This window comes from Sus scrofa, chromosome 6 (assembly GCF_054392235.1).
Source record: "Sus scrofa isolate SSC_HxYL_T2T_F1_AM1 chromosome 6, Sscrofa_HxYL_maternal_Yorkshire_Landrace_v2.0, whole genome shotgun sequence".
NCBI lineage: Eukaryota > Metazoa > Chordata > Mammalia > Artiodactyla > Suidae > Sus > Sus scrofa.
In genome coordinates, this window is record NC_139388.1 from 58,776,393 (window position 1) to 58,791,972 (window position 15,580).

Here is a 15,580-nt window from a genome sequence, read left to right on the forward strand (position 1 = left end):
TGTGTTGTCACTGCTATGGCTGGTGTAACTGCTGTGGCTTGGAAACTTCTCTATACCTTGGCTGTGGCCGAAAAAAAAAAAAAGAAAAGAAAAGAAAAGGGAAAACAGCACTGCTTGTTAAAAATACACCAAAGACTTGAGTAGACCCTGGCAGAAGATACACAGATGGCCAGTAAGGCAGGTGAAAGGAGGCTAAACAGCCGTGGTGATGAGGGCAATGCAAATGAGCTAATCGGTTTATACCTACAAGACTCTTAAAATTACAGGTTGATTTTTTGAAGTGCTGGAGGGGATGTGGAGCCCACAGAACGTTCATGGGTCACGGATGGGAATGCAACATGCTACAATACAGAGGGGAACTTTGGCAGTTTCTTAGAAAGATACACCTAGCATATGACCCAGCTGTGTTCTCAGTTTACCCAGGAAAAGGGAAAACATAGATCCAGAGAAAGCCTTGGTCATGATGGTTCACAGCCACTCTATTCCTAACAGCCCTATCCTGGAAACCACCCACATACCCACATACCCATCAAGAGGAAAATGTAACCCATGGATTCAATGGACTACTCCTCAGCCATGAAAAGGACTGGACAACTGCTAGGTGTGACATGAATGATTCTCAACAGCATTATGCTCAGTAAAAGAAGACAAACACTTGTGTACATACTGTAATTACATTTTTACAAAAATGTTTTTATCATTTTTACGAAATTTTAGACATGGAAAAGATGCGTGACGGTGACAACACAGAAAGTGATGGTTTCTGGGGTTGGGTGGGGAGATGTTGAATAGAAAAGGTCATGAAAGAACTTTCTGGGGTGATGCATATATTCTGCCAGTGGCACTCATCTTCATTCAGTACGTAATTTTCCTGCAGGTTTAGGAAGGCTCCCTGGAGGAGGTGGCAGCTAAAGGGCGCCCTGACTGACAAAGGAGTTGGACAGAAAAAGGGGGCGTGTGTTACCTGCAGGGGTGGACTTGGCAAAAAGCAAAGTGGCTTGAGTGGGGTCACTGGGTTTAAAAAACATGGAACAATTAAGTAGCGGGCCAGGGGTTAAATACCTTGACGCCCGAGCCCCATTCCTGATTTGTTTCGGGACCCCAGACATGAACTCCCTCTCTTTGGGCCTCTCGTTGGGTCAGTTTTCCTTCAGGAAAATGGGCACAAGCTCCTTCGTTCCTCCTGAGTGCCCGCCCCTCCGGCTGGGAGAAGCCATCAAAAGGGCGATGACTGACAGTTCTATTGAGCCAATCGCTGGAGCCTAAAGCCCTGCCTTCCTTTTTCGTGGGCCAATCGTCACGTTCTCCTTGAGGCCGGCCAAAAGCTTCGTGACGTCACAACAGCTGATAAACCAATAGCAGCCATCAAGAGGCGGGTCATTTTTGTGATAGACTGCTCTGTTTCAAGATGTCCGCTTGGCGCGGGGTCCGCCGGGAAGCTTGAAGGCGGTGCTGAGGGGAAAGGGGCGGGAACTCCCTGTTGACTTTGCCCAATCACCTGTCGCACTTCTTGCGATAGACAGGCAGTCCCTCCCATCCCGGTCGACCTAAAGGGGCGGGGTTCTGGACGCCAGACTGGGCGGTCTCCTCAATTTTGATGGGCGTCTTTTTAGCCCAATTGCAAAGCGGTATTCCCAGACGGGTCACCTCCGTTACCAATGAGATCTCCTGGCGGGGTCGCGGTGGGCGGGCCGTGGACCCTCCGGTATAAGGCGGTCCCGGGGGAGTGCGGAGAAGGGGGGGGTCTCGGCGGCCGGAGGAGGAGTAGGTGCGGGTGAAGATGGCGGCAGCCGAGGCCGCGAACTGCATCATGGAGGTGAGCGCCTGGAGCGCCGTCGGGGGCGGGGGGCAGTTTGAGGGTCAGCGTTTTATGCCTCCGTCGTGGGGAAGGGGCTCTGAGTCGCCGGATTGGGGTTGAAATCCTTTAGTCGTACGGAGGGGGCGCCGCATGCTCCGGATCCGGGATGCCGTTTGAGGTGCGGGTTCCCTAGCTTTCGAGCGCCTGTGGCACCCCCTAGAATCGAGGGTCTCGTGCCCCCTCCCACGATGAGAAGGGCTGGGGGCGCTTCCGGCCTGGTCCCCACGTGGCCGCAGCGCGGTGGGTGGGGAGGGGGTGTGCCGTGCCCGCCGGCCGGGCGGCCTCCACGTGCGGGACAAAGGCCCCGCCCCCGGTCGGGGGAGGGGCGCCCTGAGGGGGGGCGGGGAGGAGGCTCCGACCCTCCCTCTGAGGCCCCCTGCCCTCCTCCCCGGGGATCGTGACAAGCATCTCGGGGTGGGACTGACTTAGGGGCTCCGCCAAGTAAAGAGTCTCTTGGGAGGGCCGATGTATCTTGACCCTGAACAAACCCTTTGTGGGAGCGGGGCATCTGCTTAGGCATCGGTCCAGGTTTCGTGCATTCTTGAATTGGGATTGGAGGAAGACGAATTGGTTCCCTCTGGGCCCCCCTCCCACCCCAGTTTCCTGTCGATGGATTCTCCCCCGCCCGGGGCTTGGGGAGCTGGCGGGGGGGGGGGTGGAGCATGCCCCTGTGACCTCCCTCTGGTTGGGGGGGGGCATCTAGCAGAAGGAGGTCCTTCCCGAAAAGGCGTCGTGCACCCCCTTGTGGCCATTTCTGCTGTGTGGGAGGGACCTCTTTTTCATGGGGCGTGTCCCAAAGCCCACCTCCCCGCTGGAGCCTTCCAGGCAAGGGGAGAGAGAGTCTGTCTTGGGAAGGGGATCTGAGGGACTAGAGGCCGCGAACGTTGCTCCGTTTCTCTCCCCAGGGCATTTGTGAGGGTGGGAGTGAAACCTCCCCCTTCCTGAAGCCCTGTGTGAGGGTCCGGAGCGTGGATGCCTTAAACGGTGTTCCGTGAGGTTTGGTTCTCGTGCAGGCGTGTGAGGCTGGTTCCGGTGCTGAGTTTCAGGCCCTCCGGGGGCCTGCCTGGCGGAGGTGTCGGTGCTGAGAAGTAGGACCCAGCGGGAAATCCCCGCACAGGCCGCCCTCCTTTTTCCGCGTGTTCACGGGTTTGGGAGAATGGAGGTGGGGCTTGGAGCCCAGGGGGCTTCTGTCTGTGGTTTCACGCTTCTCGGAGCCTGACGGGTGGGTACATCTGGAAGAGATGCGATCCGGCGGGGCCTCTGTACTCTGGCCCGGTACCTTGTAGCCCTCTCTGGAATGGAGGGGAGCTCCCAGGGGTCACTCCAATGACTCCTGCCCCCCTCGGCTCTCTCCTGGGCCAGGGCCCGTGTGGGTGGAGGAAAGCGCTTCCCCAGAGGTTGCCCCAGGACTTGGCCCCGCACCTGGGGAGTTTCAGGGCCTGCCGCGGCGGTTGTTTGAATGTGGGCAGATGGGCTGAGGGTCCTGGGTCTGGCCTCCCCCGGCAGAGGGTAATAATCAGGGCGACTGGCTCTAACTGGCTTTGTTTGGGACTTGGCTGAGTCCAAGGCAGCAGCCAGGGGCCGGGCTGCCAGCTCTCGAGGGGGTGCCTTGTGCCACACCTCCTTTCTGGAATCCTCTCAGACAAGAGACTGGTTTGCAGTGGTGGCAGATGCCCAGTGGGTACACCCTGCCAGCCCCCCTCCCCCAGCTACTTAGGGCACCCAGGATGCGGGTGTGTGTCAGGAAGTGTCACCTAATCTGGGGGGATTAGATGATGAGGGGGAGTGACAGCTGGCAGTGCCTGTGTGCCCAGTGGGTGCCAGTTCCTCTGGCCTGGATGGGGGAGGTGCGCACGGTCAGGTGCCTTGCCCGACCGAGAGGGGCTGCGTGGGGGCAGGCCACCATCTCTCCAGCCTCAGCAGGGACAGAACCCCCTCCTCTCTTCCTCTGTCTCTCCCACCCCTTTCAAGAACAGTGTTCCCTCTTTGCTCACTCCCTCTCCCACACTCCCCACAAAGCAAAGCCAAATTGTAGGAAACACCCCCTTCTCCAAGAGCCCGGGTCCCCTGGCCTGGCCCTCCCCTAGTCTCTCCCAGTAGCTAATCCTTTCTCCCTGTTACTCTCTCCTAGAATTTTGTAGCCACCTTGGCTAATGGGATGAGCCTCCAGCCGCCTCTTGAAGAAGTAAATATCCTTTCGTGAGCCCCTTCCCCACATAAACATACCTCATCACACATCAGGCCCTTCCTACTGGCCCAACTCTGAGCCCTCTTGCTTCAAACCAGTTTACCCTGTGCCCCCGAAACACTTAGCCCAAACTCCCTCCAGGTTTGTGGCCCCCATCTGGCCTCCCCCGAACACTGCGGCTACTTCCTTAACTCCATTTCCAGCCCTCCTCTGTCCTTACCGGTGTCTGCCCGGGTTCTGCCTTCCCTCCCCTCCCCTGCTGTGGGCTGAGCTAGAGACGGGGGCAGAGAGACTGGAGAGATGGTAGGCCTGGCTGAGGTATTGGGGGACTCTACTGGATGGTGCTCTGGGGGGGTCCTGGAAAGGCAAAAGGGCTTGTTCGGTTTGGGGGTTCCTGGGAGAGGCACGGTGGCGAGCGGGGTCTGTAGGCTTGCCGTGGGACCGTCTGGGGGTGGTTCTCTCCTCCAGGGAGAAGTAGGGACCTGGAGGTTCGAGTCTGTGGGGAGCCCTCAGATTTGACCTCTGCTCCCATCCGTCCCCTGCCAGGTGTCCTGTGGCCAGGCAGAAAGCAGCGAGAAGCCCAACGCCGAGGACATGACGTCCAAAGATTACTACTTTGATTCCTACGCTCACTTCGGCATCCACGAGGTGAGTCCAGACTGACTGACCGCTCCTAGGGCCCCTGAATCTTCACGGGGTTCGTGTTTGGTCGGGGGAGGGGGGGGACTTAATTTCTAAGGCATGCGTGCTGCCGGGGAAGGGAGCGGGCAGTCCCTCCGCTGGCTACTCACACCCTGGGGGTCGACGCTCCCAGCTGTTGCCTTGGAGACTGAGGCGAGGCTGGCACTGCGCCAGCCGGGCCAGCTCAGGGGCGCGGGTGGGAGTGCGCATGTGCGCTGGGGACTTCAGCCCGAGGTCGGGGCCTGCTGGTCTCTGCCGCCCCCTAGTGGCCGGTGGTGGGACTGTCCGCCAGCTCCTCGGACTCAGAGTGCGGGCTGCCTCTAGACGTTTTTTTGCCTGCGGTGGAGGCTGAGGTCCCAGAAATCACCTAGGACCGGGATGTGTTTTTCTTTTCTTATTGTGATTAAAAAAAAGTGCATAACAGTTTGCCATTTTCACGTATACAGCTCAGTGGCATTAAGTTACTGAGGACTTTTTAAAGCCAAGGACAGCAGGGACTCAGGAGGCAGTGGTCCATCTGTAAAGATGGGAGTTCAGGAGTTCCCATCGTGGTGCAGTGGAAATGAATGTGACTAGTATACATGAGGATGCGGGTTCGATCCCTGGCCTCGATCATTGGGTCGGGAATCCGGCGTCGTTGTGAGCTGTGGTGTAGGTCGCAGACGCAGCTCCGATCCCCCGTGGCTGTGGCATAGATTGGCAGCTGTAGCACTCATTCGACCCCTAGCCTGGGAACCTCTGTGTGCCTCGGGTACGGCCCTAAAAAGCAAAAAAAAAAAAAAAAAAAAAGGTGGGAGTTCAGTCCATCCAGTCTGATTTTACAAATAGGGAGATGGAAGCACGTGGAAGGGAAGTGACTTGTTCAAGGGAGTCGAGGAAGCAAGTGCGAGAGCCAAGCTCCAGTGCTTCAAACGGTGCGCGTGTTGGAGGCCAGGGCACCCTGTTTTCCAGCTGGGGATGCAGGCTCCCTCAAGGTGTCTTTGTGCTCCCCCCTTCCCAGGAAATGCTGAAAGATGAGGTGCGCACCCTCACCTACCGAAACTCCATGTTTCACAACCGGCACCTTTTCAAGGACAAGGTGGTGCTGGACGTGGGCTCGGGCACAGGGATCCTCTGCATGTTCGCTGCCAAGGCCGGTGCCCGCAAGGTCATCGGGGTGAGTGTCCTGGGTGGCTGGGCGGGCCCAGGGACGCCAAGGGGACCTTGTGGAGCTCAGGGATTGGGAGGGGGTGGGGGCTGAGGGTGGCACTGGGGGGGTCTCTCACCCTCCCTTCTTCCTGGGCCCCCAGATCGAGTGTTCCAGTATCTCTGATTATGCGGTGAAGATCGTCAAAGCCAACAAGTTAGACCACGGTGAGCCCAGCAAGAGAACGGGCGTGGGGGGAGGGAGTGGACCATCCCCGCTTCCCTGGGGTCCTTGGCAAGGCGACAGGGGCCACTGAACTTGAATTCCTGCCTTCCTCCCCCATGGGCTCTGGGCTGCGGACAGCCCGAGAATTCTGCCTACTCAGAAATGAGCTGTCAAAGTCGCCAGCTTAGTGCCTCGATTTTTGGTGGTTTTTGTTTTTTTTTTTTTTTTAAAGGCAGAGCAAGAAGCAATCTTTAGGGAGTTACCTGGTGGTCCAGGGATTAGGATTTGGTGCTTTCACTGCCGTGGCCCAGGTTGGATCCCTGGTCTGGGAGCTGAGGTCCAACATCAAGCTGCTGCACGTTGCAGGCCAAAAAAATTTAGTAATAATTTCTTTTAAAAAGAAAAACAGCCTGTAGTTTTTTCACTGAGTGGTAGAATTCCTTGGTTGACCCCTGAGGGCCCGGGGTGAGAAGCTTCCCGTCTGCCTCGCAGTTGTCCTTCTCGGGCTTCCGCCAACACGTCCTTCCAGAGCCGTCTGCCGCTATGAGCAGGTGGACTTGTGTTTCTACATTCACTGCATAATTTTTTATTTTTTATCAGGTGTGTATTTTTGACACAGATAAACTCAAGTTTTTTTGCCCTTTTTTTTTTTTTATTTTATTTTTGCTGAAGTATAGTTGATTTACAGTGTCGTGTTAGTTTTAGGTAGACAGCGAAGTTGGATGTTTTTCTTTTGTCTTTTGTTGGCTGCCCCACACTAGATCCCTAACCCACTGTGCCCAGCGAGGATCGAACCTGTGTCCTGGTGCTCCAGACACCACTGATCCTGTTGCGCCACAGCAGGAACTCCAACAGCAAAAATAGACGTATACACCTTCGTCAGAGTTATTTTCCTTATAGGTTATTAGAAAACATGGAGTTTAGTTGCCTGTGCTGAGCAGTTGGTTGTCTTTTTTTTTTCTTTTTTTTTTTTTCCCCCTCTTTTTAGAGCCACACCCATGGTGTATGGAGGTTTCCAGGCTAGGGGTCCAGTCCGAGCTACAGCTGCCGGCCTACGCCACAGCCACAGCAATGCCAGATCCAAGCTGTGTCTGCAGCCTACACCACAGCTCACAGCTACGCTGGGTCCTTAACCCGCTGAGCAAGGCCAGGGATCGAACCTGCACTTCTGCAGGGACCAGAACCGCTACAGTCAGATCCTTAATTCACTGTGCCACAGGGGGAGCTCCCTACAGCAGCTTTCCTAACCAGATTCCTAGTGATGAGCATTTAAGCTGCTTCTGAGACTTTCATCCCTCCGCATGTACTGTCATTGCCATCTGATAGACGAACTGGTATAGCTGTGAGGTCACTTTTTGAGAGTAGGATTGCATGGGTCAAAAATGAGGAAGGAGGGATTCCCCTTGTAGCTCAGCGGGTTAAGAACCTGACATAGTGTCTGAGGATGCAGGTTCAATCCTTGTCCTTGCTTAACAGGTTAAGGATCTAGCTTTGCCAAAAGCTGCGGCATAGGTCACAGATGTGGCTCAGATCTGGTGTTGCTGTGGTCGTGGCCTTGGCTGGCAGCTGTAGCTCTAACTCAACCCCTAGCCTGGGAGCTTCCATATGCTGTAGGTGGGGTCATAAGAAGGAAAAAAAAAAATGAGGAAGGAGTTCCCTGGTGGCTCAGCAGGTTAAGGATCTGGCATTGCCACTGTAGTGGCTTGGGTCACTGCTATAGTGCAGGTTCAATCCCTGGCCCCATGGTATGGGTGTGGCCAGAAAGAATAATGTGAAAAGGTTGGGAAGATGGTGGGTTTTCCAGACACGAAGTCTCTTGGCATTCTAGAAACTGAAGGGACTTTTTTTTTTTCCCAAGAGGCTGGTGTAAGAAAGCCTCAAGGACCCATCACATTAGTTTTAAATACCTCCATTTGAAGCAGATTCCAACTTTGTAATAATACCTGCTGTTTGTACCTCTAAGGCCATTTGAAAACCATGACGTTGGAGTTCCCTGCTGGCACAGGGGGTTAAGGATCCAGGATTGGCAACTGCTGTGGCTCAGGTTTGATGCCTGGCCCGGGAACTTCCTCATACCTCTGGTGCAGCCAAATAAATAAATAAACAACATGACCAAACGATTATATACAGGCTGGATAAACAGCAAGGTCCTGCAGAGAGCCGTGTGTGATATCCTGTGAGAAACCATAAGGAGAGGGGACCTGGAAAAGAACAGGACTATGTATGTGTATAACTAAATCCCTTTGCTGTACCCCAGAAATTAATACGACACTATAAACCCACTATACTTCGGCAATGTTTTTAAAACTACAAAAACACGGAGTTCCCGTCGTGGCTCAGTGGTTAATGAATCTGACTAGGAACCATGAGGTTACAGGTTCCATCCCTGGCCTTGCTCAGTGGGTTAAGGGTCCAGCATTGCCTTGAGCTGTGGTGTAGGTCACAGACGCGGCTCGGATCCCACATTGCTGTGGCTGTGGTGTAGGCCGGTGGCTACAGCTCCAATTCAACCCCTAGCCTGGGAACCTCCATGTGCTGCAGGAGCGGCCCAAGAAAGGGCAAAAAGACAAAACAAAAACCTGCAAAAACACGCGACCATGGCTATGAATGGCAAAACCTTCCATCACCTAATCCCTGATCCACACACAGTCTCTGCTGCCGCCCCCGAAAGAGCCCTCGTGCGGAACGAATTTTAGAACCAAGTGGCTGGGGTGTGGCTTCAGCTCGCAGAGCCCGATGACGGCTGCCCCCAGTCCAGCCCCCAGCCCCCTTCCTTGAGAAACCAAGGGCAGCCCCTGAGGGGGGACTCCAGGCCCTGTCCCCCCGGGCGGGGGACCCCCCCCCCCCCCGCGCCGGGGCTCCTCGGGGCGGCGGCACGAGCGCTGTGTGGCCCGCAGTGGTGACCATCATCAAGGGAAAGGTGGAGGAGGTGGAGCTGCCGGTGGACAAGGTGGACATCGTCATCAGCGAGTGGATGGGCTACTGCCTCTTCTACGAGTCCATGCTCAACACCGTGCTCTACGCCCGCGACAAGTGGCTGGTGAGGCCCCCGGCCAGCCGGGCGGGTGGGAGCCCCGGGCCCGCAGCCCCGGGAGGCGGGGGGCGATGGCGCAGAGGAGCCGGGCCCTGGGGCGGCGGGGTGGTACCGTGCCAGCAGGAGGTTAGGGCCAGGAAGAGGGGTGGGGGGAGTGCCTGTGGTCCCAGGGGAGGTGCCAGGTGTGAAGGGAGGATAGGAAGGCGCTCCCTAGGATCTGAGGAGGAGAGTGCACTGGACAGGGGATGTCTGCCAGGGCACCGGCCCTGGGGTGGCAGTGCGCTGGCTGCGGCTTGAGCAACGGGGAAGCTGCAGCGCGGTGAGGCTCTGGGGGAGCAGTGAGGCTCTGGGGGAGCATTGGGAGGAGACGTTGGAGGAGTGGGAGGGGCCTCCACACCTGGGAGGCCCTGCTTTCCTCCTCCAGGGAGCCAGGGAAGCTTCTGGGGAGCCCTCAGGACCTCTGGAGTACGGGGTCTGACTTAGATGCTCTTGGGAGCCATCAGGCAGCCCTCCCGGGAGTTGGTGAATGGCTGGGAACCAGTGAGGGGCCGCCGCCTCGGGAGTCCAGGGCGGGGCAGGGGGCCTGGATAAAGGGATCAGGCAGGCAGGGTTCAGGGGCAGCGTCTCCGAGCCCCTGTCACCGGTCCCTTCCCGGCTCCTCCGCAGGCGCCCGACGGCCTCATCTTCCCAGACCGAGCCACGCTGTACGTGACGGCCATCGAAGACCGGCAGTACAAAGACTACAAGATCCACTGTGAGCTCGGGGCCCGCAGAGCTGGCGGGATGGGGCGGGCTCAGGCCCCGCACCCCCAGGGCTCACCCTTCCTCCTGGCCTCCTCCCCAGGGTGGGAGAACGTGTACGGCTTTGACATGTCCTGCATCAAAGACGTGGCCATCAAGGAGCCCCTGGTGGATGTGGTGGACCCCAAGCAGCTGGTTACCAACGCCTGCCTCATAAAGGTGCGGGGTCGGGGGGGGTGGCTGGTGGTGGCCGAGTGTCCTGAAGGGTCGGAACCTGGCCCGTGGATGGGGACATCAGGGTCCAGAGTGCTTGCTTGCCTGAGGCCTCAGGAGCCTGTTGTGTCCACTGCAGATGGCACTAGACACTTGGAGAAGCCACTTCATTTAAAAACCTTTGTGAGCCAGGCATGGCCCTTGGGTTCCAGAATGGGGTGGTGAGAGGGGCTAGCCCTGCCCCCCTGGGCACCCCCCCTCCCCCAGGCAGGCAGCAGAGACCCCAGGCAGGGCCACCAAATGCAGGAAGCCCAGGGCCACCAGCAAGTTTATACACACTTGGGTCCCTGATAAAGAATACTGGCAGCTATCCTTTTTTGAGGTCCCCCCACCCCAGCATCACATCTTGCAGGGATGCATGAGGCAGGCAGAACTGGGTGGAGGAGGAGGGAGTTTGCAGAGGGAAGCAGGGGTGGTGGCAGATGCCCTGACCAGGAGAGCCTCTGTGACCTGGTTCGGTGCCGAGTGTACTGGGGCGCAGTCAAGAGTTGTAACTAGGGCTTTGACGTGGATCTGGTTGCTGCTGTTTTTAAATTGTCACACTGGAATCAGGGGTCCGTGTGGGGGGAGTGGCAGGGAACCCTGCTAAGATGCCGCTGCCGGGGAGAGGGGATGGTGGCTGGGGCAGTGGAGCTGTGTCAGCAGACAGCTCTCCAGGGAGCAGCGTGGCTCCAGGAAGTCGGAGGGTCAGATCAGGGGGTTGGGGGAGAGGGGAGCAGGGGACCCAACAGGGCCCCCCAGGTCTTTCGGCAGGCCCCTGGGCTGGAGCTGCGGGACTGGGGCTCACGAGGCTCGTCCCACAGGAGGTTGACATCTACACAGTCAAAGTGGAGGACCTGACCTTCACGTCCCCCTTCTGCCTGCAAGTGAAGCGGAACGACTACGTGCACGCGCTGGTGGCCTACTTCAACATCGAGTTCACCCGCTGCCACAAGAGGACCGGCTTCTCCACCAGTGAGGCGGGGCCCGGGCGCTGCGGGGTGGTGGGGCAGGTCCCACTGTGGCAAGGGAGGGAAGGATCTGACTGCAGCAGCTCGAGTCGCTGCAGAGGCGCGTGGTCAACCCCCAGCTTGGTGCAGTGGGTTAGGAGGATCCAGTGTGACAGCAACCGTGGCTCAGATTTAATCCCTGGCCCAGGAACGTCCATATGCTGTGGGTGTGGCCATTTAACAAATGAAAAAGGAGTTCCCATTGGGCTCAGCGGTTATGAACCCAGCTAATGTCGTTGAGGAGGCAGGTTCGACCCCTGGCTCCCCTCCATGGGTTAAGGATCCCACATTGCTGCTGTGGCTGTGGTGTCTGCTGGCAGCTGTAGCCTGGGAGCTTCCATATCCACGGGTGCGGCCATTCAAAAAAAAAGGCAAAGAGAAGAAAAAGAGCGGCCAGGGGGACCCCAAGGCCCCAGATTACCTGCCCAGGAAACGGCCCCTCTCCCCCAGGCTTGCCGAGGGTGAAGAGACTGTGGTCCCGGCTCCGTCCGCAGGCACAGGGGGTGGGGTGGGGGCTGGGGGCCGGGATCGGGGGGGTGCCCGGCTGACCCGCCTGCCCCCCAGGCCCCGAGTCCCCGTACACGCACTGGAAGCAGACGGTGTTTTACATGGAGGACTACCTGACGGTGAAGACGGGCGAGGAGATCTTTGGCACGATCGGCATGCGGCCCAACGCCAAGAACAACGTGAGGCTCGCGAGGAGGGGGAAGGGCTGGGGGGGCCCCCAGCACCCCTTACCCCAAGCCCAACGGCGGACTTGGCTGCCCTCTGCTATTCTAGACACTTCTGCGTAGCTGGGAAGGGGGCCAGCGGGTGTTGGAGCCGGAAGGCGGGCGCGGGGCCAGAGCTGGCGGGAGAGCCTCGCGTAGGCATGGGGATGAGGAAGGCGAGGAGGGCTGTTCATGCCCCTGAGCACCGGGCTGGACGGAGCTGCCCGCCTCTGAGACGCGGGCCTCTGCCAAAGTCAGGAGCTGCAGCCCCGCCCGCGGGCGGGGGAGGGGAAAGGTCTCGAGTCCAGGGCCGGGGGCGTGGCCTGCGCTGAAGTGTCAATCAGGTTGGGGCGGGGCGTGATGCCCCCAAGGTGGCCCCTGCTTTTTAAGTCTGGGAGGTAAGAGCCGATTTAAGCAGCGATTCTCAACCATGGATAATCCCCCCCCAGGACAGGTCAGCGTCTAGAGACATTAAGAGGCCCTGCTGGTATCCAGCGGGTAGAGGTCAGGGGGTGACAGCTGCTGAGCATCTGGGGTGCGCAGGATAGTAAGAATCTCCCTAGACACAAGAGTGGTCCAGCCCGAGATGTCAGTTGTTGCACAGGTTGAAAAAACCACAACTAACGAGAGACCCAGAGAGGGAGGAGGAAGGCGGGATCCAGGGCTGAAAGGCAGTGATGGCCCGGGGCAGAAGTCACTGAGGTCCCCGTGACTGTCCCAGCCAGGGAGTGCTGGGGGCCATGGCTCCGGGAGGGTTGGTGCCCAGGAAGCTGTGGAGGAGAGGAAGTGGGGATGGTGGGGTGGGACCATGGAGTGTTTTGAGAGGAGAAAGTGCTGGAGAGAGATTTGCTTCTCATAAAGGAAGGAAGAAATACCTGTTTTGCTGATGGGGGAAATCTGATGATGCCTGAGACAGCAGCTGACCTCTGCCCCTGCTGGGGGCGGGTGTTGGCTGGGTTCCCAGTGAGTTTGAGGCTGTCATGTGAGCGTCTTGTTGGGAGGCAGGCAGGGTTCGAGGCAGAGGCTGGGCCTGGGCCCAGCAATGTGGGATCTCTGGGGACGGCCTGTGGCTTCTGTTCCCCAGGGGCCTCTGTCTCTGCCTCATGCCCACGCTCTCCCCACAGCGTGACCTGGACTTCACCATTGACCTGGACTTCAAAGGCCAGCTGTGCGAGCTGTCCTGCTCCACCGACTACCGGATGCGCTAGGTGGCGCCGGCTTTTCCCACCCTGGCCGGGCCGGCCCTGCGAGGGCCCAGGGGCTGCGGCATTCTTAGGCGGTTTCGGGGCTCCCCCTTCCTCTCCCACCCTCCCTCCCACAGAAGGGGGTTTTAGGGGCCAGGGGCGGGGGGCACATCGTGACTGTGTTTTTCATAACTTATGTTTTTATATGGTTGCATTTACGCCAATAAATCCTCAGCTGGGACGGCTCAGCTTCCTGGGGGCACAGTGGGGTCAGGGTCCCAATCCACAGGTGCTGAGATGCCAGCCCTAACCAGAGCATGCGGACAGCGCCAGCTGGTGGCTGCGGGGCTCTGGCACCCCTTCTGGGTCTCTGGGTCTCTCTCGGGGTCCTCCACTCTTTCAAGGGTTTGTCCCAGGACCTTCCCCACCATCTCGAAAGGTCTGCCCCCCATTCTTCTCTGCCATGCCTCTGGTGGCCTGTTCCTCTTGTCCCCACTGAGCAGGGTTCCTGCTCCCAGCTGCCCTGCGGGGATGGGGGAGGGTGGGGGTGTGGGTTCCCAGCACAGCTGGGCCCTTAAGTTTCCCAGAAGGCCCTCTGCAGCCTTCCCCCCACACATTGTTCCGCTCTGGCTGTTTTTTCCTGTCCAGGACCCTCCAAGGCCAAGTCAGAGCTGACTGGCAGCGACGACTGCCCTTGCCTCTTGGGCTGGGGAAACTGAGTCCTTTGGTGGGGTGTGCTCGTAGGGGGGATAGAATGCTTTGTTGTGGGGGTGGGGGGATCTCAGCAGAGGGGGGTTTTCCCACCTTCTGGCCCACTTTAGAGGTGGACACTAAGGCCCCATAACCACCTTCCCACAGCTTCCTGGGGGGCTTTCTATTCAGTCTCTGCCAAGGCCATGGCAATGCCCCTGCCTGCCCTTCCTTTCTCCGGGCCTTGTCCAGAGTCACTGGTCCCCCAGCTTCAGGACCTGGATCACTCAAGACACACTCCCCAGACACACTGTCCGTGGCCCTGGTTGGGGTGTCAAGGCCGCCTGCCCCTCATGCTCAGCTCCACCCATCCCTCTCCCAGGATGGTGACCATGCCAGAGCCCACACTTCCTCTGCAACCTTGGGGCCTCCCTTTGCCATCTGTCCCAATTGCCAATGTCCCACGTTGCCCAGCCCCCCCCCCCCCCCCCCCCCCCCCCGAGAACGATCGTCTGTCCCCTAAGACTGCGGTCTCTCCAGCTTCTGGGCTACTCAGGTCCCCAGCAGATGAGAGGGTGAGGTGCTGCCCTGCCTCCACCCCTTCCTGGAAGCCTCGCAGCTGCGTCGGTGGCCGCTTGCAGGTGTCGGCCGCCCCGCCCCTCCTTCCTGCGCCTTAAAGGGGTCGCGTCTCCCGAGGCCTCCCAGGGGCATAGGCCGCATCGCGGCGGGACCCGCACACCCGTGAGGGCTCCGTACCCACGGTGCGGAAGGTGGGCGTCTGGCTCCTAAATCCTTCCCTTCTGGCGTGGTGTGGCTCTTTCGGCCTCAGTTTTTTCCTCCTGAGAAGTGGGGACGCCCTGAGTCCTCGCGCTAAAGCAGGCGCTCGGGGGATTCTCCAGACCCGGGGAGTTGGGCGGGGCCGGACCCCGGAGGAGCCGCTCGACTCGAGGGGTTCCCCCCCCCCAGCCCCTTACGATGACCGCCCATATCCTCTTGCTGTGGCTCTTTGCTTCCTCCATCCTGGGGGACCCAGACTCCGCGGGCAGGTGAGAAACGCTGGTGGCTGCGGGGACTGGGTGGGAAAAAGACCGCGAAAGGCATGCGCCCTCTCTAGGCGGCTTTCCGCGTCGGTGCCTCGGGAGGATGGGTGGGGTGGGAAGATGATCTGCAGACGCGGCCCGCCAGTTTCGGACTTCTGGGTCTCCCCATCGGGCCGCATTTCTCGAGTGCATTGTTTGAATCGGCCCTTCTCCCACGCTCCATCCCCAGGCTGACCCGGCACCAGGTTTCCCTAAAGAGCGGGCGCCTGTGTTCCCTGGGCACTTGCCAGACGCACCGCCTGCCAGAGATCATATACTGGCTCCGTTCTGCCTCCACCAAGGAGCTCTCAGGGAAGGCTGGCCGCAAGCCTCAGGACCCCTACAGCTACGGGCGGCGGCGGCGGCGGCGGCGGCGGCGGCGGGAGGCCAGACTCCTGCGGCGTCTCCAGGACCCCAGCCTGCGCAGAGCGCAACTTGCTGGGTGACATTGGGCACATCTCTACGCCTTCCCTGGCCTCAGTTTACCCATCTGTGTATTGAGGCTGTGACCTCAAGTTTCTTTTGCCCTAACTCCATCCACCTCCCCAGACTGCAATTGGGCTGGACCCACGTGCACACCGGACCCAGGCTGGACAAAAAATGTTAACGTCCAGAGCTGAATAAATATACGAGAATTCCATGTTTCAAGTCTCTGCTTGTCTGTGCCTATTCTGGCCTCCCAGCCTGAGCCTGGTCCCTAATATATTCTCCCCTTTATCCATGCACCATTTTCCCCTCACGGAAGTCGCTCTGCCTAACTTGAATCCGAGCCGTGAAGCGCCTTCACGCCAACTCAATCCAT

At 58.7% G+C, this 15,580-nt stretch overlaps 2 protein-coding genes across 5 annotated transcripts; both read left to right on the forward strand.

The window, feature by feature from the left end:
- The first annotated feature begins 1,733 nt into the window (after positions 1–1,733).
- On the forward strand, positions 1,734–13,250 carry PRMT1 (protein arginine methyltransferase 1). Of its 4 annotated transcripts, XM_084961798.1 has the most exons (12): positions 1,734–1,816; positions 3,990–4,043; positions 4,250–4,349; positions 4,593–4,694; positions 5,728–5,883; positions 6,017–6,080; positions 8,976–9,118; positions 9,779–9,866; positions 9,957–10,072; positions 10,930–11,080; positions 11,680–11,801; positions 12,950–13,250. In XM_084961798.1, the coding sequence occupies exons 3-12, from the start codon at positions 4,347–4,349 to the stop codon at positions 13,031–13,033; spliced, it is 1,029 nt and encodes a 342-aa protein (XP_084817924.1). In that variant the 5' UTR covers positions 1,734–1,816; positions 3,990–4,043; positions 4,250–4,346; the 3' UTR covers positions 13,034–13,250. The 4 variants fall into 4 exon arrangements, with proteins under 4 accessions (XP_084817924.1, XP_003356049.1, XP_003356047.1 ...); XM_003356001.5 differs by lacking the exon at positions 4,250–4,349; XM_003355999.5 differs by lacking the exons at positions 3,990–4,043; positions 4,250–4,349.
- Positions 13,251–14,454: 1,204 nt separating this feature from the next.
- ADM5 (adrenomedullin 5 (putative)) lies at positions 14,455–15,387 on the forward strand. The gene is given in 2 exon segments (NM_001099939.1): positions 14,455–14,745; positions 14,969–15,387. Coding segments are annotated over 2 exon segments (327 nt in total). The 5' UTR covers positions 14,455–14,674; the 3' UTR covers positions 15,225–15,387.
- The last annotated feature ends 193 nt before the right edge of the window (positions 15,388–15,580 follow it).